General features: G+C 40.8%; 1 protein-coding gene and 1 long non-coding RNA gene across 7 annotated transcripts; one reads left to right on the top strand and one right to left on the bottom strand.

Annotated features, from left to right (window-relative positions):
• Positions 1 to 6751: 6751 nt before the first annotated feature.
• On the bottom strand, positions 6752 to 20260 carry LOC143103509 (uncharacterized). The gene is made up of 3 exons (XR_012982857.1): positions 20187 to 20260; positions 17577 to 17668; positions 6752 to 6837 (listed from the first exon to the last, which is right to left on the bottom strand). It is a non-coding gene; the product is annotated as an uncharacterized LOC143103509 (long non-coding RNA).
• On the top strand, positions 10773 to 26116 carry incenp (inner centromere protein). 6 transcript variants are annotated; one of them, XM_076267260.1, is made up of 22 exons: positions 10773 to 10940; positions 11869 to 12018; positions 12107 to 12214; positions 12427 to 13001; positions 14800 to 14866; positions 15198 to 15282; positions 15819 to 15963; positions 16286 to 16319; positions 16429 to 16519; positions 17193 to 17330; positions 17483 to 17500; positions 18033 to 18142; positions 18596 to 18713; positions 19037 to 19126; positions 19809 to 19957; positions 20256 to 20385; positions 21758 to 21841; positions 22910 to 22993; positions 23588 to 23677; positions 24239 to 24325; positions 25273 to 25420; positions 25533 to 26116. In XM_076267260.1, exons 2-22 carry the CDS (start codon positions 11879 to 11881, stop codon positions 25715 to 25717), a joined length of 2676 nt encoding a protein of 891 aa, XP_076123375.1. In that variant the 5' UTR covers positions 10773 to 10940; positions 11869 to 11878; the 3' UTR covers positions 25718 to 26116. The 6 variants fall into 6 exon arrangements, with proteins under 6 accessions (XP_076123375.1, XP_076123365.1, XP_076123370.1 ...); XM_076267250.1 differs by having other exon boundaries at positions 15816 to 15963; XM_076267255.1 differs by having other exon boundaries at positions 10773 to 11103; positions 15816 to 15963.
• The last annotated feature ends 201 nt before the right edge of the window (positions 26117 to 26317 follow it).

The raw sequence follows: 26317 nt of genomic DNA, 5'->3' as shown, positions 1-26317 counted from the left end.
CTCTCCAGAAACTTTTTTCTTTCTCAAGTTGTTTTCTCCGTTCTACCCTTCCCTCTCTAAAATGTTTTTCCCTTACTTTCTGTTTCTCTCTCATCCTCACTCTTCCTCCCTTTCTCTTTCTCCCACTATCTCTCTGTCCTCCCTTCTCTCTCTCTCCCTCTGCTGCTCCCTGCGCTCTGGGCTCACACACAGGCTTCCTTGACTGAGAGCCAAGGCCTGCTGCAGGGCCCATCGATCCAGAGGAAACCAGGGGCAACAGGCCACTGGACCGCCGTCACAGCAAGCTCAGTGGGATGGCCCTGTTAACCCTTGCCCTCCACGTAACACACTGTGCTCAACAACACTGATGGATCATTTTGTTATAGTATATAAGATTTATATACTGTAGTTATGCCACACAAACTAGTGTGGTATTGTATTTGTATTGCAACTAGATGTACCGCAGAGCGGTACAAAATGTGACCACCCAGCCCTGCACATGCTTGTGGGTGTTTGTGTGTCTGTGTGCATGCCTGTGTGTGTGTGTATGTGTGTGTGCCTGTGTGTGGCATGTGTGTGTGTCTTTATGTGTGTGTGTGTGTGTGTGTGCATGTGGGTGTGTTTGTGTGTCTGTGTGTGTGTGTGTGTACATTTCAACTTCATCCGACAACCCTTCGCTTAACACAATCATCTACAGGCCTATTTGCGCAGTCACTTAATGTACACATAGATTCATTTATTGTATGGCCCCCCATGAACGGAATTCCACGAAACTCCACGCATGCATTCAATTTAATGCAGTTCTGAACATGTCAGCCAAAGATACCTGCGATTACAGAGCCTCAGTTTTGCTTTTTCATTTTTAACCATGTGGCGCTATACCGTAAATGAGTGGTTATGAGATGGCTCCTTGAGCCCAACGTACAAAAAAATGTGGTCCTCCTCCTAGGCCCTTTAGTTTTCAAGATATTTACGAAAAACTGTGTCCACCCTGCCCTCCTTTTGGGGAGTCCAGTCTGGCAGGGGGGCGACGGATCAAAACTTTTTTCGTGCAGTCTTTCAGTGTCCCGGAAATCGTTGACACAAAATTACTGAAGAAGAAAAAAAATCCGGAAGAAAAAGACTGACTAAACCTATAATGATAATAACATTCTTATTCATTGTTTATCAAATGTAGCTTAAACCATCTTGACACTTTGTGGAATGTTTATAAAGTGACTAATAAAGTGGAAAAATCAAACAATAGAGTCTAACAATAGACAGCATGAGATCACCACCTGTCCCATGTAATATCCAAGTCCCTCGACTGGGATGTTCCTATGAGATCAAAAAGCTGATTGTAGAAAGCCATCAAATTTTCTGTTAGCTGATGCAATGACTGTGTCTGGCAGGAGAGACTCTCCCCTCTGTCAAAGATTAGGAGCCAGGTTATGGATGGAACAGGTTGCAAAATGTGTCAAACACTTGCTGACATGAACCAATGACAGACCTAAATCCATAGATTAATCTCAATTTCACTGAATCCTTGATTATCCAAGTGGCCGAAAATAGCAAATGTGATGGTAACTACATGAAACAATCTGAATATGTCAGTCATGTAAAGCCAGCTTTGACATATGTATGCCCTCCACAAACAGCTGTGGGCTTAGCAATTTCATTTGTTTAATCGAAGAGCATAACCTATTTAACAGCTTTCCATCGGTGTTTAAGCACCAACCTCTTTAAGGCCAGGAAAGCAAGTTAACCTAGTTATAACAAAATCTACACTTTCCCTGGCACTTGGCATTCCCTTGATAGCAAGTTAACCTAGTTAGAAAAGAGACACGTTAGCCTAGTTAGAAATCGACACGCATGGTTCGATGAAGCAAAACTGGCTACGTCTCTCAATCTCCCTAAGGAGCAAACAACTCCAAAATAGACTATTTGGCCTACATGAACTACCAGATAATCAGATGCTATGAATTCAAATAACATTTTGAGTCTCGTTTTTGAACACCAAATGGCTGTGCTCAGTGTACCCTGTGGATGCAGAAACATACTTGATGACTAAACTGTGAATTTACTGAGAACTGGAAACAGTTTCTTTGTGACCAGCTGTCATGGTTGAAATTACATACGACTCAATTTCTCATGTTCAAAATATGCTCTTCTCTCTGATGAGATGTGATCATTCTTTTTTGAAAACTGTCCAACAAACAAAAAATGAGCCTTGGTCAACTATTTGCAAGTGTCACAATAGCTGATTCACATTAGTGTGGTTTATATTAAAATGATTACCCTGAGATGTTTTTTTTTTTCCAACTGCACTTTGGAACATTGAACTGTAAACAGAAATGAAGAAGCTCTAGGCTTCAGTAACAGGTCTGAAAATCACATGGATTTGTAGGAAAGAAATACCATTTCTTAATTTAACATCTACAGACCTTGAGACCCAATCAGTCCTGTGTGAATAAGATTCTATGCTTCTACTGCCACATTCTGTGCTGTAAAAAAAAAGATGAGTGCACCCAACATAATCTAGTCAAGTCCGCTAGTGGCTTTGACTGACTTGCATTGTGTTACGTGTGTAACGTGCAGTGTCATACACAAACTGACACTACACATTCACATAAATTAACTCAGCCAGGGCAGACATCCCCAAACATACTCCCGAAAGTGCCGTGAGTAGACGCACCAGGGTAAGCAACGCTATCTGCCCTTTCAGCTTCACTTACATGCATTTATCTGTTAAATGCCCTGAAACCTGAGGCCGTTGTGTTACCATTAGTCAGGCACACACAAATACAACTATGCAGGTCAGACCAGCAGTAAATGGTCATGCATTTAGGCATTTAAGCTGGCACAGACATAAAGACAGACTTGTCTTCATATTACCATGTTATAAGGTTTTTATTTGGCTTGCACTGCGTTGTATTACCCTTGCTTTTTATATCTGCTTTCTATTCAGATCAAATACAGATCAAATCTTCTAATCAAGTGTGTACCTTGACTTATTAACAAAGTTGAGACCTAAGCTTTCCCACAGACACAAGGACAGGATGTTGTTCAGTCATTACTCATCACTGTGTTGGTTGTTAAAATGAGTTTGCGACTAGTGATTTCTTAACTTACTAAAAATGGCTGAATGTATTTGACTTACAATAGTAACGTGTTATAACTTGTTAGTGTCTTATCCATAGGCTACTTTCATATGCAGAACAATGACCATAACATTTTAAGCTATTTTGGTCTTTCAAGAGGGGTCGGACATATCTGTGGTTCTTATGAGTTATAGTTTGTATATTATGGTATTTGTTGATTTTGATAATGCTATGATCATTGATATTGCATTGACATTATTGTCTATTATTGTTATTTTCCTTAATGTAGTTCTACCAACATTTTACAACTGTTCACTATTCATTTTTAACTATATTGTTTTTATTTGTAAGTTGTTTTGGACAAAAGTGTCTGCTAATGATATAACCATAACCATTAAGTTGTAGGCTAGGTCATATGACTGTCATAACGTCAAAGGCCATTTGGCAAGTCTGATGGTCACACAATTGTTTTTTTAAAGTCTGGATGTCAAATAACAATAGCCTACATAAGCAGCTTATTGGAATTATTTATTCACCAGTCTGCAATCAACAAAACTAATGAAATCAGATAACTGGATTTCATACCAGAATTCCTTTACACTAGCCTACAACCTGCACTTACAGGTTTGACTTGTAGGCTAGTCTACTTCTCCTTTTGCATGGCTTTCGATATAAATATTATTTTCCAGGATGGGCCTACATTAGCAATAAAATAGATTGCTGTAATTTGTTTCAGTGTTTCAAATGGGCAGGCAGGACCAGTGAGATAGACCATGTATTTAGCTTTGATGCGCTTCAGATCGTTACCACGTTCACAGAGTGAGTAGTGGGAAAAAACCGACTAGGCCTATGGTTTAATCGGTTTGGTTGATATTCTAAACCTAGCCTAGGATACAACACAGTGAGCAACATTGTTTAAACCATTCTCCCCAAATACAGTAGCCTACTTCAAGGATGTGTGTATCTAGGTGTTCAGACGTCTCTATCTGAAATGAATGCCGTTATGTCTATGTTCGTGAGCACTTCAGTGAGCCTCTTCTGACCGGAAGATCCTCACATCCACCATCCACTGGTACTCCTGTATCTTAGCAACGCTGCCTGATGGGTAGGGATCGGGGTCCACAGAGGAGACCCTGCTGCCTAAAATGCGATGCATGAGATACAAAGGCGACGGCTTTCACAGAAGGGACCATGATTACAGCGGAAAGGGGGGTCAGCAACCACCTAACCACTAGAGACGACGATGTGAATGGGCAACGAATACTGACCCCCGCGATTTACAATATAGCCTATGCTACAAATGACATGGTTATTGCAAAAACTTACCGTAGCCTGGGCTAGGCTATGATCTAAGCACACTCTGTTCAAACAATCCATGCGTTTGACAAAATACAACACACAGCTAAGTAGCCTATGCTGGTTCGATAACATTTGCCATTGCCTACCTCGCAAATCTTGATCCACCTCTCCAAAGTGTAGGGAACGTTATCGTCAGCGCCTCTTTTTGTCAATTTACCATTGACCATCGAAGTCAATAATATGTCGCCGGACACTTTTTAACCTCGGTTTCAGATAAATACGGTATCCTATCCCCTGCCTGGTCGAGACGAGTGGTAGATTTTCAGAAATTCAACAGCAGTTGCTAAAATTTTAAGGGCTGTTCTGGTCCTTGCAGTCGAACAGTGGATCAGTCCAGATGTGCCATGACTTCTCGTGGGCTCTGCATCGTCCCTGCCTTGCTGCTCCGTGAAATCCAGAGCTCCACAGTCTTTCGCACCACCGGTCGCACTCCGAGTCACTCTCCGAGAAACCGAGTCTGGGCTCTACCAGTTCATACAAGACTGCTTGGAGCAGACCCCCGACCCCGCATTCCACTGACTCATACGAAGGATGCTGGGAAGTGTAGTCGTCATGTAAGAACCGATCTCCAGACTGCTCAAGCCCTGTAGACGTTACGGGGGGGGGGGGGGGGGGGGTTGCACTTACACTGACGAATTATTTGAACGTTTTATAACTCCCTCAGCACCCTCCCTAACAAAACATAATCCAAGGCAACCAGATATTAGATATCTAAATTACCAGCATGCACTAGACCTGATCAAAAAATAAACATATTCGCAGTCGCAGTCATCTATCTTGTTTCTGAAAATAATGGACCACATTTTCGCCTATTATAGCCTAATGTGAAGAGAAGATGCGCCTGTCAACATTCCAAAAATTGCCAAGAAGAGATTAAATCTGAATTATGTCAATATTTTATGTCAATTACAGTTTTTCTCAGTCGCTTTGGTGCTTTTCTCAGATCAGAATGAGAATTACTATTAGTTCAACCTCTAACATTTAGTCATTTGTGCACATCATAGTAGCAATTTCTCCTTCCTCTGAACAAATTGCAAATGCTTTTGGACATGTTCAGTTGCTTTCGTACAATTCTCTGCTGTTTTATAACATTATCATTTGCTTATCATGTCAGTCAAAATTAACTATACTTATGGATTGAATAGTCATTCCCAATGAAACTAATAGTCTGCATTTCATTGCTTGAGTCATTACATACACAATTGTTGAACTTATCAAATTCTGTCACAATGCTGTAGAATTGCAAAGAGCATATACAGTAAAACTGTGAAACGTACATATTCAGTGTCTTGTACTCACTTACTCCCCTATACAGCAATGTGTAACTTTACTGTGGTTTTCAAATGGCTGTACAAGCTGTCTTGAGCATGTTCAGGTCTTAATTCAACGAACCACCGATAAATGAAAGGTGCAGGAACACCAGCTTGATAACCCCAGTGAAATGCTGTTGTTGATAAGTTTGATTGTTTGGTCTCTAGAAAATCCCCTGCCTTATACTGTAGCCTACAAGGAATTTACAGTTTTTCTCGATCGTTTTGATACCTGTGTCAACTCTGAAATCACATTCTCAAAACAGATAACACCCGTGTCTGAGCAAAAGCAATCTGGACAAAATGACACATTTTGCTTGCAAAAGGCTGTTACTCTCTCAAAACACTTAAAACATGCAGCAAAAGCAAATCTTGCCTTCAAACACTACAACTTGTTGCCAGTTCAAAAGCACTCTTTAATCAATCACTCACGGACAACAAAATGCAAAATCTAGTTCTCAAAATGAACAAAAACATAAAAAAATAATTTATTAATTCCTCCCAAGATGTAACTGCCATTGACATGTAAGACATACAGTAAATACCTAGCAAGATATAGTAAATTTCATTGAACTACAACATGTAATTTTTCATCGAAATAGACCTACAGTAAACACCTTTTGTACTGTTTTCTCCACCAAATAGGCAATACAGTACTTTGTCTAAATGTGCATTACTGTAGATCCATAGGCCTTGCAAATAGCAACACAGAACAGACATCTCTTATACAACCCCAAAACAGAAAAAGTTGGGACATTGTGTAAAATGTGAATAAAAACAGAATGTAATAATCTGCAACTTTCTTAAACTCATATTTTGTTGCAAAAAGGACACAGACAACATATCAAATGTTGAAAATGACAAATTTGACCATTTCATGGAAAATTTATGTTCATTTCGAATTTGATACCAGCAACATGTTTCAAAAAAAGTTGGGACGGGGCTAACAAAATGTTATAAAGTTGTGTAATGATAAAGAAAACAAAAGGAGGAATATTTCACAACTAATTAAGGTAATGGCAACACGATTGGATATGAAAAAGAGCATCCCAGAGAGGCAGGGTCCCTTAGAAGTAAAGTTGTAGGGGTATTCTTCACTCTGTGTAAACCTGTGTGCACAAATGATGAAACAATGTATTTTTTATGTTTCTTAAGATGCAATTGTGAAGTATTTGGGGAGTTCATCACCTACAGGACATAATATTATTAAAACATTCAGAAAATCCAGAGAAATCTTAGCAAACAAGGGAAAGAGCTGAAAAACAAATTGGATGGCCATGGTCTTTTGGACCTCAGATGGCACTGCATCAACACCAGACCTGTTTCCAGACCTGTCATTGTTGGGGCTCAGGAAAACCTCTAAAAACTATTGTCTATATGTGCACAATTTGATACTCAATTCAAAAACTGCAGCCAAGATTGTAACAGTCAAAACAGCCAACATTGTATTGAGACATGATACAGAAAATACCACCATCTTATCTGGGCCTAAAATGGACTGAGGTAACATGGAAAAAGGCCCTGTGTTTATACCAATCAAAATTTGCCATTTTTTTTTGAAAATCATGGACTCATCTGGGCTAAAGAGGAGAGGGCCTATTCAAGTATCCAACCTATCCAACTTGTTTTAGTGTTCAGTTCAAAACCGAACATCTATAATGGTGTGGAGGAGCATTAGTGCCTACAGCATGGTCATCTTGCACATTTGGCAAAGCACACTCAATTCTGAATGATGTATACAGGTTTTGAGCAACATTTTTTTGTTTTACTCCCATCCAGGCAATGTATTTTCCAGGGAAGACCTTGAATATTTCAGGAAAACAATGCCAAAATTAATTCTGCACATATTTAAATAGTATTTCTCCACAGAGGAAGAGTCCAGGTGCTAAAATGGCCTGTCTGCAGTCCAGATTTGTCTAATTAGGTGCATAATGGAATGACTAAGAATACCCCATGCTGTTGAGCAACTGAAATCCTATCGGGATGACGGGGAGTAATGGGACAACATTTCACTCTCAAAACAGTAACTGGTCTCAAAAGAGTATACTTATACTAGAAAGATTCCCCAGACAGAGTTACAGTTTTTCTCAGTCGCTTTGGTGCTTTTTTCCGATCAGAATGAAAATTCTCATAACTATTAGTTCAACCTCCACAACATTTAGTCATTTGTGCACATCAGAGTAGCAAATTATCCTTCCTCTGAACAAATTGCAAATGCTTTTGGACATGTATCAGTTGCTTTCATACAATTCTCTGCTGTTTTTTAACATTATCATTTGCTTATGTCAGCGGTTCCCAAACTTTCCCCCCCGCGTACCACCGCCTACATTCCGACTCGGCTCGCGTACCCCCACCATCCGACACACATATGTGTCCCCCCCCGCGTTGACAATATTTGTCCGTTTCCCGGTTTTAGGTGCGTGCATTTGGTCAGTTAAAAAGTTATGAAAAGTAGCCTGCATAGTAGCCTAACTACATCCACATACAATATCTTATAATAGGCCTACAACAACGCCTGACAAGGATGTATTCGTTTGGACAACATTAGGCTATAAAGCCTAGAAAGGCTAAACTTATAGGCTAGCTTTAGTTTGTTAAATGTAAAGCCTAGCTTAATGTTACCTTTCTTGCCCATCTGAAATAACTCCTAGCTTTGCTCCTTCCCTCCTTTCTGTTTTTGTTGTTTTCAAAAACCTGTTATATCCGCGAAACTTTCCCCCCACGGACCATCCAACGCATTCAAAAGTAACGCATTCTATTAGCTATTCCAGGCGTCATAATAAACTGCCCTTTTTTTGATGAACACATACAGAGTTTATAAATTATATCCTTTAATTTCATGTTTCCATATCATTATGACCTGATTCGAAATTATGTATTTATTCATGAATTAATTACAAAAGATTTAAAATTTTCATTTTACACCTGTCCGCCATAGCCCTTTGCATCTCGCGTACCCCCTAGAAGCAGCTCGCGTACCACCGGGGGTACGCGTACCACAGTTTGGGAATCCCTAGCTTATGTCATGTCAGTCAAAATGAACTTATGGATACTGAATAGTCGTTCCCTATAAAACTAATAGTCTTCATTTCATTGCTTGAGTCATACAAAATTGGTGAACTATCAAATTCTGTCAAAATGCTGTAGAATTGCAAAGAGCATACAGTAAAAATGTACGTATTCAGTGTCTTGTACTTTACTTCCCTAACTACAGCAATATGTAACTTTACTGTAGTTTTCAAATGGCTGTACAAGTACTGTATAGTGTCTTGAGCATGTTCAGGTAGCGTCACCGAGTTCTGACCTTTTTTTGCATTGGAAAACACTGAGAGAACTGTCATAATGAAAACATGACAAAGCCATTTGACTTAACTTGTTCATAAACGATGGTGTCAAGACTTCTCATTTTGATGACACTGACAGTTTCATTGACATGAATACGTGCTTTTGAGGAATGGACTATCCATTTTAAGCAAGTGACGCACTTTTGCAGGTCATCCACTAGGTTTTTCAGTTTGCACTAATTGTTTTGAGAAATGCACTAACTGCTGTGCAAATGTTAATTTTGATGTGAGAATAGCACCAAAGCGACTGAGAAAAACTGTAATTTCTTGGTACCATGTACAACATTGCCACCGTGTGGCCATAACCTGAAATGTTTGGATGTGCGATCAGACGTAGAGTCTATAGGGAGGGAAAGTGAAAACCAGCGCCCCAAGTGGTTGCATTCCTATCGAAGAGCAGCTCCAATGTTAAGTCCCATAGACCTATTTTTTAAAAAAATACTGTGAAGCCAAATCAGCGATCTTATCCACCAAAAATATTTTTCAGTGTCTATACAGTAATAATCTTCTAACTGTGAAAATGTCAGACCCTATTTTGCCTTATTTAAAAAAATCGAAATTGCTCCTTTTGTTTCATAAACAACTACAAAAAAAGCCACGTGACTTTACCCTTCGACGTTACTCACGGTAGCATGGTTTGTTTATTAGCCTGGTTAGCATTGTCACATAACACTTACTGCCAGCTCTTCATGTGAGTAGAAGCACAACACCAGTTTTCCAGACATAAAGGTTATCACCACGCGGTTTACATCACAAGCCAGTTAAGCAAATTGCCGTATTGATCAGTTAGAGATAGCGCCCAAACCTGTGACATCACATGCAACTGTAGTTTGTTATCACCATGTTACACAAAAACTCAAAACAATTCAACTGATCCTAAAAATAAGGTATGACCACTTGAAGCAATAGAGGTGACCCCAGTGCCTAACATATGGAAGGCATTAAATTAAGATCCCAATGTGCACCGAGATATATTTTTGCTAAAAAAAAAATCCCATCCCCTCCGCTAAACTCTAGGAACGCAACCACTAGATGGCGATGAGATTACTTTCCCTCCCTATGGATCAGACAGACTGTCATGGGTACAGCCAGAGAATGTCTAGACGGCTCTGGTAGGCCTACAGCCTTCAAATGAGACAGACGGACAGAAGTAGACGGGCTCTGGTACAGCCTTCAAATGAGACAGACGGACAGAAAGGTACAGGTGACCATAGCAAGCATGGTCTGTTGGATAAATAAGTAAATAAACAAACAAACTAGCTTCCGATGCTAACTTCCCGGACCCAACTGCCCTTAACGTTACTGCTTTTTAGCGAAAGATTGTGATCTCTGTTTCAGATTAACTTTGTTATGAGCTCAAATCCATGCATTGTAGTTTTGGAAACATTTTCCTTTCCTGTATAGCCTACACTAGAGATGCGATTGGATGATTTGAATTACAGACCTAAAACTGACCAAAGACCACAACAGATCTGAATCTAGTCCCGTCTTCCAGTTGTGTTTCCCAATGAGAATTGAGAATCCTGTGATAACACCGCCTTAAATCTTAGACCCCGCCCCCAGAGAGGTTTCATTGGACAGTTGTATGACGATAGACAAATGTACCGCCGAATGGTATGCATGGTTTTTCAAACAGACCTGAGGAACATCCTACCATTGGTTCTTTGGATTTTAAAACTATTTAAACCGTTTGAGCGGGTGGCAGGCTGCAGTGGAGTTATGCTTACAGAAAGAGAGGAAATATGACTTTTGATTCGGAATGAATTTAGCTAGCTAGTATTTTTTGACAATATCAGATCGCATAATTTGGATTACAGTAGTTTTTCTTAGAATATCCCACCGTCTGATTTGTGTTTGAAGGGAATAAGGTAGGACGTGTTCCTTATAACCTCTAACGTTACATTTTTAGATATTTATTCAGCTGGTTGGCTACCGTTAGCTAGATGCTAGTAGCATGTCCTTTTGGAAATCAACAACTCACTCAACTTAGATAGCCAAATTAACGCTGGCCTTTTGTTGGAAACATTAACAGTAAGTCGGGGTTGCATTTTGACATTAAGTTTATTGGGGTAAACATTTGAAGTTCCAACTTAACACACCACTTGCAGCTGTGATGTTTTCAAATGTGACGTTAACGTCATTGCAATGCAACGTTATTAGCCAAGTTGCTATGCTTCCACGCATAACTGTTATCAACGAAACATTGTTGTGTCGTTTCCTAAGGACATTTGTACAACCGTATATATTCGTGATATCTAGAAAATATTGTATTTCATTTGTATACACGTCAGAAATGTGCATGTAACATAATTAGAAAAGGGCGAACTTTGCTAACTGCCCAGTTCCAGAATTGGCTAACTTTAACTTCTGGTTATGAGTTATGGCACTCAACTAAGGTTAGCTGCTATAAGGTTATGTTCTATTAAATTGCATTCGTATGGATGTTTGTGAGTTTGTGTCTGTCAGGTTCAAACGAAGTTTTGGTTCAAATATTACTTGTCTTGTCACTGCCATGTTGCTGCATATTTCAAGTCACCTGTAACGGAAGTCTTTGTTCTGTTACCGTAGATGAAGTCACCAAAGTAACAGTCAATGCTAATTTCTTGAGTAACAGTGCTTGTTTATTTGTTTTGTTGATTGCAACTTGTATAGCTATTTTACAGCACAGACAGACACGATAGTCCAACATTTCTAAAATAATAGCCCAAGTGTTTCTCCGCATCGACGGTTTTAAGATGGCAAGCGCACTAGCATGTCATCGATTCGGTCCCTAAATTTAGTGGCTTCTGTTCACAGGGCCGTCGCCATGAGTTCCCTACTGGAGTCGACGCATAACCTCATGCAGGTTTTCAGCGGAAAACTGGAGGATTTCCTGAAAGAGATCGATGATGTCCACATGGTGTGGCTGGAAGAGATTGAGCAGGAGGCACAGCGAATGTTCTCCAGGTTGGGCAAAAGCTTATTTTTGTGAAATTTGATCAGAAGTCACTAGCCAAGTTTGCTTTGTTTACCCTTGTGTAATATTTTGTTGCAGTGACTTCAACACAGAACCAGAGTTAATGCCCAAGACTCCATCCCAAAAGAAGACCAATCGCAGGAGACGGGTGTCCGTCGGACAGAATGAGAATAAAGCCAAAAGACGGTAAAACTTTGTTTATCTGTGATGTATCATGCTTTTTGTGAATTTTATTTATCTTAAGATTGTGAATGAATAGGATGGTATCAGGTTGATATGGTATGTCTGAAATGTCTAGACTTATATTTACTATAAATCAAAGAGTCCTTTTATTATTATTTTTCTCCTGTAAAGATGTCTTCATATGATTTTAAGACTCCCGCTGCTTTGACTTTCAGCCTCTCCAAGGGCAAGCGCAGCAACCTGCGGCGCTCCTCAGTGCAGCTCTCCCTGAACGCTATTCCTGAGAGCCCATCCGCAAGCGCAGAGCCAGATGTCGAGGAGCCCCAGCGTAGAACCCGTCGTAACAATGCCAAATCGGCTGCGGAGCAAGGGCCAGTGAAACGCAGCACGCGCAACAAGCCCACCACTGCCTCCGCATCTCTACAGGAAGTGGATGATGACTCCTTTGAGGAGGAGGAACCCATCCAGGAAGAGGAGGAGGCTCCGGTTAAACCCATGGAAACAGAGTCAGCCAACTCTGCCCAGCCTCCCCAGGTCTCCTCCCCAACCCCGGCGGCTGTTGAGTCTGAGGAAGTGGAGGATGCTCAGGTATCGAAAGCCACAATGGTGCCGGACACTCCTCAGGGTCCGCCGTCCTGCACTTCTGTGCGACGGTCGATGACCGCACGGCACTCCCTGGCCGGCCTGAGGAGAAGCCTAACACAGGAGGCAGTGAGGAGGGCCTCCAGACGCTCCTTCCTGAAGAAGAAGGCCAGGATGAGCAGATCGGCCTGCAGCAGCTCTGTTGGTGGTGAGTCCTAACAACCCAGTAGGCGATATGGCAAAAGACTCAAATGGCGATATAATGATGCCATGAAAAATCATTTGCATGATTTGGATAAAGGCCCCCGTTAAGCAAGCATAACCATCGTATCCATATAGATCAGGGGTGGGCAACTAATTTCCCCAAGGGGCCACATGACAAACTGGGACTGTTGAGAAGGGCCGGACCCAAAATACCGAACTCAAGTCTGAACTCAATTCTGTTCAATTCTATTCTGTTCTTGTATAACATTAAGTAAATCATATGGTTTTGTTTACTAGTTGTAAGAACAGATGTAAATGTGAGGGAGACAAAGGAAAAACAGCAATATTTAATCTATGTCCAGTATTTAATCCTCATTATCGAAAATGATTTTTTGACATTGACATTTTTTTTTTTTTTCAGTTTTCAAAGACTGATATAAAAAAGTACTACAATATCTATATAATTAGGCTAGGTCATGAAAATGTGAAGGAGTCCGTACAACCGATAGGCCTGTGCCACCATTTCATCAACATTTAGCAATATTTCATCATTAAATTATTACCATCATTAAATTAACTCTATGCAGAATTAGACTACGAAAATGTGGAGCAGACAATAGTAGGCTGTCATTAGTTAATCAACATGCACAAAGAAAACTATTTTAAAAATGTAGGCTATGGTTTTGCTTTAACTTTATGCACATAACTGTGGTCAACTCGCTCTGTGTGTCTGCTGCTTCAAGCAACCTGTGGGTAGTAGCATCATACTAGTTCGCTAACATAAGCTTTGCAAATAAACTCAGACATATTTTGGTTACAATTACGGGGTTATCCGATTGTAAACTGTCTATCTGCCAGTAACTTTTTGAAATGAACACTTCGTATCGCCAACGAGCAGCAGTAGGAGTTCGTTCTAACAACCTTTGCGGTGGTGAGCGACGCAAACATAAGAGACACAAAACTTTGAAAGGTTTACGCCGACGTAAAGGCAACTGCATTGTGTCGACGCAGAAGCATAAATTCACCAGCACATCAGTGAGGGTGTTTACGTCGTATGCATCCACGCACAAATGTATGGGCGTACAAATAGCAGTCGCTTTCAAAATAAAAACAACGATATTGATTTGCATGCATTATCTCTATGCTAGGCTCTTGACTATTGTTCTTTCACGGACCTTACGCGGGCCGGTCAGGGAAAGCCCACGGGCCGGATGTGGCCCGCGGGCCGTATGTTGCCCATGTATGATATAGATCTATATCCAATAGATCTTCTATATAACAGAACTTATTCTGACTAAGCTACGTGTAAGTGGAATATATTGTGTGTTGTATGCTGTGTAAATTTGGTTGGTCAGGTTGTGATGGGTCGTGAGGACGTAGAATGGAAAATGTGAAGTAATTTCACTGTAATTTTTGGTACTGATGATGCCCATTAAGGAGATGATATTCGCTAGAGGCATTTATGAAAGTGATGTGGTGAAGCCAAGCAAGGCAAAATAAATTATTTTGTTATGAGTTGGGAATTCGGTCTTTTGTGATCTGTATTTTAGGTTTTATGTTCAGGTATTTTAGGTTTTATGTTCAGGTATTTTAGGATTTATGTTCAGCCATATTGAGCAAAAATGTAACGGGGTTCATCCCCACCTAGTGTAGTGGTTTTTTTTTTTTTTTGTGGACATCCATTCAGTAATATCTTTGTAGGTAATAACCGTGCAGGTCCATAATAGGGCGAGTAACATTAAAAAGTGCCAACCTCTTCACTGATGCTGTTTTTTTCTCTCCTCTGATTCCTGTATGTTTAGAGGACATCTGCCTTGACACAGATGGAGAGGAAGTTGAGGAGATGGAGAGGGAGGAGAAGGTTGGAGAGTGAGTATCTGATTTCTGAATCTTTAGGTGAACATCAAGTGCTGTAATTTCTAGACTTTCATTGTAGTTTTATGTTGTCTGTGAAGGGTTGCCATGGGTTTGGTGTTAGACAGACCAGAGAAGAATACTGTAAACAGCTCTAACTTCCATCCTCATCAACTTTCACTGAACTGGCATTATAAGCATTATATTTCAGATGACGGCACACTGCAGAAATATTTTTCAGAAAGATTTGATGTTATGTATTTTGTTCACAATGAGCATTTCTCTGCAAAAAAGTCAGATGAGAGAAAATGTCACTTGTTTTAACACTTTCAATGTGCTGCTCTAGCGTTGAAGAACCAGGTGTCATTGTGATTGAGTCCAGTCCTGTGCCAGAGATCAACGTGGTGGAACCGGATGTAGAGGACTCTGAGGTAAACACATTTCATAACCCCCCATCCTCAGGGGAAATCTCTCCCTGTTCAAAACCAGGGATGCACCAATTGTGAAATTCTGGGCCAATACTATTGTTTGAAATAACAGTTTGACTTATTAATATGTTTTACTTCTTTGTTCTTCTTTGTTTACGTAATTGTTAATTATACCCTTTAGTGGCAGAGTAACAATAATATGCAATATGGAAGGGAAAAAAACAACCTCAAACCTCCTTTCATAGCATTATCTCTCAGTGTGCAAGTCTGCACATGACACAACATATAGCGATCATGGAACTGATATGAAGATAAACATTCTCCACTGCCATTGGCAAATGGCACATAATTTGTCTATACTATTCAGCAAGGCCTATATTGACAATACAGATTTAATGTCAAAATAATGAAAGCTTTGCTCTTCGGTAATGACCCCTAACGCAGACACAGTGCACATATGTGTTGCGTGTGTAATCAGTCTGTAGCTTGCTTCCTGTTGGGTTTTGTCATCACAACCTTCTCTCTGTTTCTCTTAGCAGGAGAAAGAAGGAGGACCGAAGGCAGTAAAGCCCGGTGAGCCGGTCACCCGCTACACACGCTCCATGGCTAAAAACACCCCCACCCCCACGGCCGCCGGCTCAGTCTCCCGCATCGAGAAGCCCCAGACCCCTCCATCAGTGTCAGGTAACTGACTGCCACCTTAAGGGCTGACAATCACTAACAGCTGGTTACCTGGACTGTAATCAGGAGATGTGTAAATGGCACGACTTCTTCCTGGAGTTTCTCAGTTCTCAAAGCTGTGTTACTGGAATTTTGAAAGATCACTGTAATTTGACTCCAGTCACATGCAAATTTGAGAGCAGAAAAAGACCATTTCTGTTCTTCCCTTTAAACAACATTTTGCAACTGTCAGCACCCAGGATGATCATAAAAGATGTGGGATTTGACATTGCAGTGTGTTTGTGTGTGATTAAGTGTTTATTTAAAGATAATTTTGTCTCTGCAGGTGAGGGTGGTAAGACACCGGCAGGAACTCAGTCGTGAGTAATCATTTCTTTACGTATTTGTTTATTTATTTGGTTGTTTATTTGCCTATTTTTGTGTGAGAGAGTGAGAAATTCATAAACCTTTTTGACTCTTCTCTCTCAGGATGTCTCGCTTTGGCTTTAAGCGCAGGGTGGACAGTACATCAGAGGACGTGCCCAAGAAGAAGATATCTCCTAAAAATGTCTCTCAGTCGGTAAGGCCTTTTTTATTTACAAAGGTTTGATTGATGTTTCAGACACTAGTTATCTGTACAGGGTTTCTATGCAGTATGGAAAACCTGGAAAAGTATGGAATTTGATTTTAGTAATTTCCAGGTCTGGATAAGTATGGAAAAAAGAAACAAAGGTATTAAGAACTATTTGTGTTTCCAGACTATTGCATTTGCAGTACTAATCACTTCACTCAGGTCATAATGAACCATTCCTACTGTTGTGTAGCTTAACTGTCAGTCCATCGTCAAGATACAACTATGATACAACTAAAAATGACCCACCTAAATGGATGAATATTAAGTGTCATTTTTTTAATTCACTTCAGTTGTCCATACCTTTGTTTTCACCGAGTTATCCCAAACCAGAAGTGGCCGCAATGTCGAGAATATGGTCAGAAAAATCTACCGAGAAGTTTGGAAATTTGAGTATGGAAAAAGTATGGAATTTTGAAATGGAAAATGTGTAGGAACCCTGTCTGTAGGTACTATAAGAAATCATCTCTCACATTTCTAACAGTAAAATGGAGCTAAGTAAAAGGTGACCGGTACAAAAGAAGACCCAAGCTTTAGAAAATGTAACCAGCTGGCTACATAGTTTTAAGTCTATGCTGGCCTGCAGTTTCTTCATGTCCTCCCACCCTCTCACACACACCAGGCAGTGAAACCCAACATGAAGTCCTTCATCCACACTGTACAGAAGAACCAGCTGTTGATGATGACCCCTGGGTCCCTAGGCCGCAGCTCAGTCATGTCCTTCATCAAGCACGGCACTCCTGGCAGGGTTGACCCCAAGGTATGCGCAAGCACCAGTTTACTGTCTGAATGTGCATATGCTGTGCGTATGTAGAGTTTCTGCATGTTTGTATGGTGTACATTCTAAATGTGTGCAAAGATGATTGCATACTATGGAGGGAGCTGCTAACTGGGGTGCCTTTGTCTCCGCAGCTCTCTATTGGTTTAGTGGTAAGTGTGAGCTCATGGGGGTTTGTGTGTGTGCTCTTGCTTTTAGCACTGATTAAACCCAACACTGTTGGCTCACCTGTGTCTTTGGGATGTTGTCTGTCTTCATTCTTCATTCAGCCTTCATGTCTTGGGTGGAGGATATCCATGGTCTGTGTTTATGGGTGTATGCTTTTAACAAAATGAGCCAGTTAAGGGATGTTGGGGTCACCCTCCCCCTCCTTGTTCACAAAGCTGTCCCCTCATAGCTAATATGTTTTGAAATAGTTACTCGATAAATTCTGCAATGGGAATGCATTTTTCTTTAGATGAATCTCATGCAGGATTTATAATGCTACGACAAGAGATAAGTGTTCCAATCCATGTCTCCTTTAACTAACTGCAATAACAGTCACAGGCTGCATTAAGACTTCACCTTTGGGTTGAGTAATAATTCACTGATGCCTCCCAAGTTTAACTGTAGCTAATGCAGAAATGCACATTTCCGTATCATTGTAGGCCTGACCTAATAATGTCATTCTAAAACTCTTCACAGGAGAGGGAACGGCAAAAGCTTGAGGCTTACAACAAAAAAACTGAACAAGAAAATGAAAGAAAGAAAAAGATGGAAGAGGAGAGGAGGAAGAAAAACGAAGAGCTCAAAAGGTAAGTTGCACTGAGTGTACCAACAGTGCAGTCAGATCACTTGCAGCTGTACTGCCAACATGTATGTACTGTGTACAGAATACATGCACATGTGCTTAGTATGTTTGTAAAGGGAACATATTACATATGTGCAGAATACATGCACATGTGCTTAGTATGTTTGTAAAGGGAACACATTTTGCCCACGTGATTACCTAGGAATTATACCCAATCCAATTCATTAGCATAACATCCATTATGAGTGTTAATGTATCCTTTACATCATACTAAAATGAGATTTTCATATAACATGCCTCCATTTAAATGAATACATATATGTTTTTACTCTACTGTATGTTTTCTTCCATAATTATGTTATTCAATGCAGTGTTAGTTTTATTGGTTAGGACTTTGTAGTTGGTCTTATTGGTTTAGAAGGTACTTTGGCTTATGTTTGTGCGTGTGTGTGTGTAGGCAGAGGGAGGAGCGGTTGAGGCGTGTGTTGGAGGCCCGTGAGCGAGGCGAGAAGGCGGAGCTGGAGAAGAGGAAGAAAGTGGAGCAGAAGATGGCCCAGATTAATGAAAAGGAGAAGGTGCGCCACGCCGCTCAAATGTTACTTATGCACGTTGTGCTGGTTATGATATTACCTGCTATGGAATGCTGTATTGTGACAATTTTCAAAACTCAAAACAAAGACTTTAAAATTGAATCTGTTTGCCTCGAGGTCTGTCTGTCGGTTAGCTAAATGAGTCGCTAAAGGTTAAATACATTGTCCATGCATGAGTCATGTAAACGATGTTCTAAGGTTTAGCGTTTATTTATGCACTTGACTGGAAAAGGGGAATAATTTATGCTCATTTTTATGTTTTATTTAACATAAAACTGTCCATTGTTTCATTAATGTGTGGCGGTTAGGCCAAGAAGACAGTGGCCTCCAAGCGGCAGCAGGAGCTGGAGCTGCGCAGGAAGCAGGAGGAGGATGCCAGGAAGAGGAAGCTGCAGCAGGTACAGTAGGGCATGACTGTACACTGGTGGCCAAAAGAATTAAGACAACAGGATTAAGACAACATATGTCTCAAACCTTAATTTTAATTCAAATTTCCCAAGGACTGTTTCGAAAGAATGGAATTCTATTTCGTAGGCTAGTTGATGTTTTACGGAATATAAGGTCATGGAAATATGTCAAAAAATCATGGAAATTCTCTGGTGGAAATGTGTATGAACTCTGAACAGAGTACTGTAGACTAAATTTTGATTGTTGTATTGCAATTTCATTGCATAAAATAGCAAATTGTTCCTATTATCTTGATTTATTTTTGAAAATGTGAGTCATTAAAATGTTGAATTTCAATTTGTCTCAATGCTTTTCGCCACCTCTGTACATTCACTCATCTTCTCAGTCCAGAACGAGGTCTGCTACAAAGAATCTGGGGCTTTGTTTAGGTCTGCATGGTATCGAGTCGTGCATAACTGACATCTTTATTTTCACGCAGGCTAAATATTTTGTATATCTAAGTGTAATCTACTAGGTTTATACTGTTAACCTCTACAAATGTTCTCCTTAGTATCTAAAGCATAATATTTATTTTCTATATATTCATTTCAATTATCACACCACCCTTACTGAATAATTTAGTCAACTCACTTTTAAATAAACATCGGGAACCTTTTTTCTGTGTGTCTTCAGGAGGAGGAGGATAAGCGTCAGCAGGAGCTCCGTGCCAAGAGAAAGGCCGAGGAAGAGGAGCGGGCACGCAAGCTGGCTGATGCCCGCCGGCAGCTCGAGCTGAAGAGGGAGCAGGAGCGAGAGCAGGAGAGACGCGCAGCTGCTGAGAGGTTTGTTCTATGTGGTGCTCACTCACTTTTGCGCACTATGTTCTCTACCTGGCGCACTATGTTCTATCTCTACCTTTGCGCCATGCGGATAGGGTGCATGCTCACAATTCCCTGTGCACGTCTACTACCAAGCTCATTTGTGCCCACTTTGTGCCAGTAGATGCTTACCTAGTAGATATCAGTCCCGCAATCCCTTATCCATGTCCAACACCAAAGCGCGCTCACCTACCCCTTGCTGATTCCATCTTGACCTGATCGCCGTAGTAATATGTTCTCTGCTGTGTGTCCTGTTTTCCAGACAGGAGAAGGAGAGGCAGGAGAGGGAGAAGGCCCTGGCGCTTCAGTTGGAGCTGGAGCGGGCCGCCCGGGAGAAGGAGCGGAGGGAGCTGGAGGAGAAGAGGAGGCTGCTGGAGGAGAAGAGACAGAGGGTGAGTAGCGCTGGGAATGACCAAGCGCCGTTTAAAATGTCACATTCAAGCCATTTTTATATTGTTCAGCGAGAAGGGGATGTATTTGGGAAATATTTCAACGTGTTGTGTTTTATATCATGTTGTATGGCTAATAAAGAGACATTAAGACCAGAGCTGAACTGATATCTGCAATATGATGTGAGAAATTGCACTCAGTGACATTGAAAGTCAGGGTGACCGCAGGTCCTTAAAGGGGAACTTGGCAACTATTTCAACGTAATAAACCCGTTTAGAAATCATTTGAATGGTTAAATGACCTGTTCCGATGAAAATGGTGACTTTCCCCTCTGCGCCTAGCGTCCCCAGGCGGAAAGCCAACCTTTTCCCACAGTTTAAAATGGCATAATGCACAATTTCTGCAGCAGAGGGGGAAATCCTGCCAAGTTTCCCTTTAAAAAGTCTTAACGTCTTTAAAATCACTTTTCCTAAAATATGGCCTTAAAAAGTATTACATTGTCTTAAATTCAGATTAGATGGGTCTTAAATGTTTTTTTAGTCATGTGACCGAAAACGCAGGTAATCTGTTCTGCCAGGTCGAATATTCTCATTATGCTCTGCGTTGTCTATGATTAGGTCAGAGCCCGTTTGTCTACTGTGCAGCTTTTGATGACGTGAAGTAACGGCAATATACCTCCAATGGTTGATAGCCAATTAGGCCTACTTCAGCGTTTCTCAAACTACAAGGAGACTGCTGGTCCGTGGAGCCACGGAGTCTAATTATGACCGGTGCTTCTGTCACTCGTCTGGTAATTTGCTGAGTAATTGATCAAAGAACCGCAGACCGACAGAAAAAAAGAAAACAAAAGTTTCGACAATCAGGAAGAAATACTTGCTAATTTGGTGTCATCAAACAGTCATACAGTTATGTGGTGGGCTTGTGGTAGGAGCGGAGGTTGGGTTTGTCTTAGTGAAAGAAGTTTAAACCGATTATTGTCTTTTTACCGCACTGTTCAGTGAGTTTACTTGGAAAGAGTACTGTATATTTCCATTTTGATTTTGAGTACTATATTTTGGTCTTACATTTAATTTAGAAGTGGTATTAAAAGGTCTTAAAGTCTTGCATTTAACTTGTAGACACCCTGCAGTCTGATTTAAACTGTGCTTATTCAGGCCAAGAGCTGAGAATGATTGGTCATTTTGCAACACTCGCGTGGGCTTGATCGGCACTTTCTCCTTTTCATATTTCTTTTGGGGATGTCACCCAATGGCGACCATTCTGACTCGGAGCGTTGGTCTCACCCCCCCATAGTTACTGTTGTGTCCCACAAGCTTTGAAGCTTGTGTCCAAAATGACAGCTAAAATGTGCGTTTGTTGATTGTCTGTTTCCAGGAGGACGAACAGAGGAGGGCTGAGGAAGAACGGAGACGTGTCGCGGCCGCTACGGCGGCTGCAGCTGCTGCACAAGAAGCTCAGGTCAGTAGTGAATCGTGATCTGAATGATGGCTTACAGAAACACTAGCAGTGCCTCGTCTACCCCCGCTGCCTAACGGCTCCCGCACACAGTTGCGTTCCGTCAACGCATGCCAGTGGGTGTTCCCGACGGTAGCTATGCAAATGACTTAAGGTATAACCGTAATTTGATTGGCTGGTGCCGTCTGTTGTTCGCTTGTTTGTAATTTGATTGGCTGGTGCCGTCCGTCGGTGCAGCAACAGCTGAACTTGTCAACGCGAGTGACTGGAGCAACGCGACGTAACGGACCCACAATTCAGTTCGGCAACGGATGACGTAAGCCCATGTAAAGTGGACGGGATGCGTCTCCAGCACTGCAACGCACGCAACTGTGTGCGGGAGCAGTTAATCAGGGTTCCCACGGGTCATGGAATTTCTGGAATATCATGGAATATTAGGGAATTTTGTTGTAGCAGTTTAAAATTAACTTAATGCAAAATTACATTAATGCAAATATATTTCCACTCAGATTTGTTGTGTATCTGGTTATTAGCTTTACTATTTGCTTGAGTTGTGGTTAGTCCAATTTTGTTTATTCAGTGCTCATTTATTCATCTGCCACTCTAAAGTTAAATATTCTTGAACGCATAGACTGTTCTCAAATCTTTGGTCGGTATATTGTACCCTTTATTATATAGTAGGTCATGGAAATTCAGTTTTTTGTCAGGGAAAATTCGTGGAATTTTACATTTCACCTAGAGTGGGAACCCTGCTTAGTGCTCACTGAAGCCCCATATAAAGTGAGAGTTCAAACATTCAAGGTTGGAGTATTTTTTAGCTGATTGTGAATTTTGTTCTATTCATTTTAAGTGGTTGTCCTTCGTTCCTTGACTTGTGGATTTCTACCACCACTAATGACTCAAGTGAGACCAGAGAAATATTTTCAGTGGAAACTGGAGTGGAGTTCATGCTCTGCTGTGTCAATTGAATACCTTACACATTTGTTAGCTAGGAAGCTTCACCGTTTTCAACCGTTTTACTGCTATGCAAAGTGAATCTTATTTCTCCATTCCTTCCTTTGAAACCCACAGCTGAAGGCCACAGCGAGCAAGACAACTCTGCTCAATACAACCATCAACAAAGGGCCTGCACTCAACGTTACAGTTGATCTCGAGGTACACATTCTGCATTCTAGAAATGCATAGATTTGTTCATTGTGTAGACCAGTGGTTTTCAAAGTGGGGGCCGGGGCCGCAAGGGGGTGCCAGGGGGGCCTCAGCAAGTTGGAAGGAAAAATAAAAGCAACAAATAAATACATTTGAAAAATGTAAAATATACATATTACTATGAGGGTTGTTATACAATGCCATTATAATAATGTGTTGCATATCTGAACATTATATTTTCCACTTCCTCGGCCTTCCTCCTTTTCCATGATAATGTGAATAATAGTAGAGTGATGGCTCTCATAGCAGAAAGCCCCAGATGCAATTTTTACACACTGTATGCTCCATCGCGAAGTGCTTGTGGCTAAAATAATTATTAGGATTAGCGTAATGTATTTTTACATTTGCCGTAGAATTGTCGATGGGTTTAATAACACATCAAGGGGGTCCTTGGCCAGAACCTAGAGGTATTTGGGGGGCCTTGTTGTGGAAAAGTTTGGGAACCCCTGGTGTAGACAAAGCACCCAATCTAACCCCCTTAAAACTTCTGTAGTCCTACTGTTTTGCCATAACTGTTTAATGCGTCCCCTTTCTCTGCTTTAGGGCACTCTTCTGAAGACTCCAGTGAGCAAAGGAGCGGCTCTTCTCAGCATGTCTCACAAAGGGGCGTTGAATGTTACTGTTGATGTTGAGGTATGGTGCCATCATAGGTTTCATTCCTCATTTAATCACCATAATTGTGTTTGTTGCAGTCAACCTATTGTATATTGTGTTAACTGTTATGGGGCATTACTTGTGCTAATTACGAACAATTGGCAGAGCACATCTAGTTTATGATCCAGTTTAAGCGTGGGATTTATCATCCAGCAAATTTGGATGGTTTAGAGTGCTTTTTGCACCCTGACTTAAGTTCTCTTATTTTTTTCTCTTAAAAGAAAATGTGAAAGAAATGTAAGTGAATATTGCTGTTTGAGGCCCATTGACTGACCTTTTTTTTCATGCTTCAAAATGCCTACCTTACTTTATGTAAATGATTATGTAGTGGACAAAACCACATTTTAGGCCTTGAAGTCATTTTGAATAAGGGTTAATCTGTCTAGGGGATTGAGGCTTGCCTCACTAGTCAGTGCCTAGCTAGTGGGTGTCCTTGCCTAGCTAGTGGGTGTCCTTGCCTAGCTAGTGGGTGTCCTTGCCTCACTAGTCAGTGCCTAGCTAGTGGGTGTCCTTCAGTGACATGGCCGCTCTGTCCCCCAGAACTTGGTGATGAAGACTCCGGTGGGGACGACATCAGGGCTTAATTCCACTGTAGTGCTAGATTCTAACGTCACACTGGACGTTGAGGTACATTGGTGATGGGTTTTATGGAACAATTATTGATGTATAGGCTTGGTCCTCACAACTTCACAGTGGTTTGTTGGTGTTGCATGAACACAAGTTGACGTGCACTATGGGTCCAGCAGTGGTCCTCATTTTACTCTCACTAATGTTTGGGTGACCTGTCGTGTGCCAAGGGTTGTTTACTAACCTGCTGCTAAACCTGGGGTGTGTTTCCAAAAAAACATAGTTCCTAACTTAGTTAGCAACTATGGTTTTGTTGTAGCAGTGTTGCTACAATGTTGTTGTAGCAGTTTAAAATTTACTTGCCAAAATACATTAATACAAATATTTCCACGCATAATTGGTGTATATCTGTTTATTAGCTTTACTGCTTGCCCAGCTTTGTTTATTCAATGCCCATTTATTCATCTCCCGCTATAAAAAAGTAAAAGATTCTTGAACGCTGCTCTGAAATCATTGGTCGGTATATTGTGCCATTCATTATATAGTAAGTCATGGAAATTCATATTTTTTGTCAGGGAAAAGTCATGGAATTTTACATTTAGTAAAAATTAATGACTTAGTGGGAACCCTGTGGTGTGCTTGGAGCGGTTTAGAGTTTGATTTGGAGGAGCGATGTTTGTTTTTGTTTGTTTGTTTGTTTGTTTGTGTGTGTGTGTGTGTGTGTGTGTGTGTGTGTGTTTTCTTCACTGTGTGGTATTCTTTTGATCATCTTTTATTAACCCACTACATTTAAATAATTTTATTGAATGTCTTTTGGTGTAACCTAACTTCTGAATATGAATAAATCGCTAGACAGTTCCAGACCATCTTAAACATATGATGCATAACATAATAGTGCTATGGAAATGCCTCACAATTCCGCACAATAAATCTGACAATAAACCCATTCCACGCATTCAGAGCATCCAACAAAGGTCTTCATCCTCTCTCCTTTTATCTTTTTGCAGAATTCACCACAATCTTATGAAATCACTCCAAAAGGCAAAAAAATCACTACACTGCTTAACCCTGAAGATTATGGGATGGACCAGAACAGTGACGACTCCACTGATGACGAATCGGCGCCAAAGAAACCCATTCCGTCCTGGGCAGAGGGTAGGCTTTTTTTCCTTTTTAAAAAAAAATCTTGATTGGTCACTAAAACAAAACTCCGAAGACTGCAGAAAATCTTAATCTGATACATTTCTCTGTTTGGTTTCATTTCCAGGTCTTCAGCTTCAGCAGGCCATCATGAAGCAGTACTATGACCCCGTTGATCTTCACGCGTACTTTGGGGTCGTGGAGATGCCCAAGCTGGAACGGATATTCCACAAAAGCAAACCACGCTTTTTCAAAAGAACCAGCTCGGCTGTATGGCACTCACCTCCTCGAATGGGCAGTCTGTCCCATTGAAGAGACTGTTTTGGGATAAAAGTTTTATTTTAATTTTATATTTTTACAAATTTTGTTTTGCCTAGTCATTTTTTTGACTTTTGACTTTTCAAATAAAGTTTGTCCTAGTAGAAGGAAATTATGTGAATGGGAGAGTGCGTGGAATAGTGTAGTCTGGACATGATTGGTGAACTGTATTGTATACTTTTTCTTTCCTGATGTCAAACAGTTTTTCTGTCTGGTTTTGTTGTGCATTTCAAAAAAGATGCCTTTATGTGTTTTCCTACACAGTTTCTGTGTATTTGTATTCTTCACCTTGCTGTAAATGTGTTCTGTCATGGCTGGTTGTATGTCTGATCCAAAAGTAGCATACACATTTTGATTTAGTTGCTAAGATGAATAAATCCCGACGTGACCGATTGATATGGTTTTGTAAACTTTTTGAGTGCAATAATTACATTGTCTCTTTGAACTGCATACATTTTCAGTTTTGGATTCTGGACTGAGTGAGTAATCATTTCTTCAAAGATGTGATAATGTAGTAAAGAAGGACATAGACATAATAGTCTGACCTCTATGTCTATGAAGAAGGATGCCCTCTACATTGTAGCAGTGGTCGAA

Source organism: Alosa pseudoharengus, unplaced genomic scaffold (assembly GCF_046254945.1).
Source record: "Alosa pseudoharengus isolate Yale_2024_CS ecotype anadromous, Long Island Sound unplaced genomic scaffold, YU_APseudo_1.1 YU_APseudo_1.1_scf_10, whole genome shotgun sequence".
NCBI lineage: Eukaryota > Metazoa > Chordata > Actinopteri > Clupeiformes > Clupeidae > Alosa > Alosa pseudoharengus.
Note: the sequence above shows the minus strand (reverse complement) of the source record. Positions and strands in the feature narration are given on the sequence as shown.

Bases quoted from the DNA above. Each gene is read 5' to 3' on its own strand.
- incenp (XM_076267250.1), top strand. From the start codon at position 11,879: ATGAGTTCCCTACTGGAGTCGACGCATAACCTCATGCAGGTTTTCAGC. The intron at 23,678-24,238 runs GTATGGTGCCAT...TCTGTCCCCCAG, and splicing joins ATGTTACTGTTGATGTTGAG to AACTTGGTGATGAAGACTCC. The intron at 25,421-25,532 runs GTAGGCTTTTTT...TTTCATTTCCAG, and splicing joins CATTCCGTCCTGGGCAGAGG to GTCTTCAGCTTCAGCAGGCC.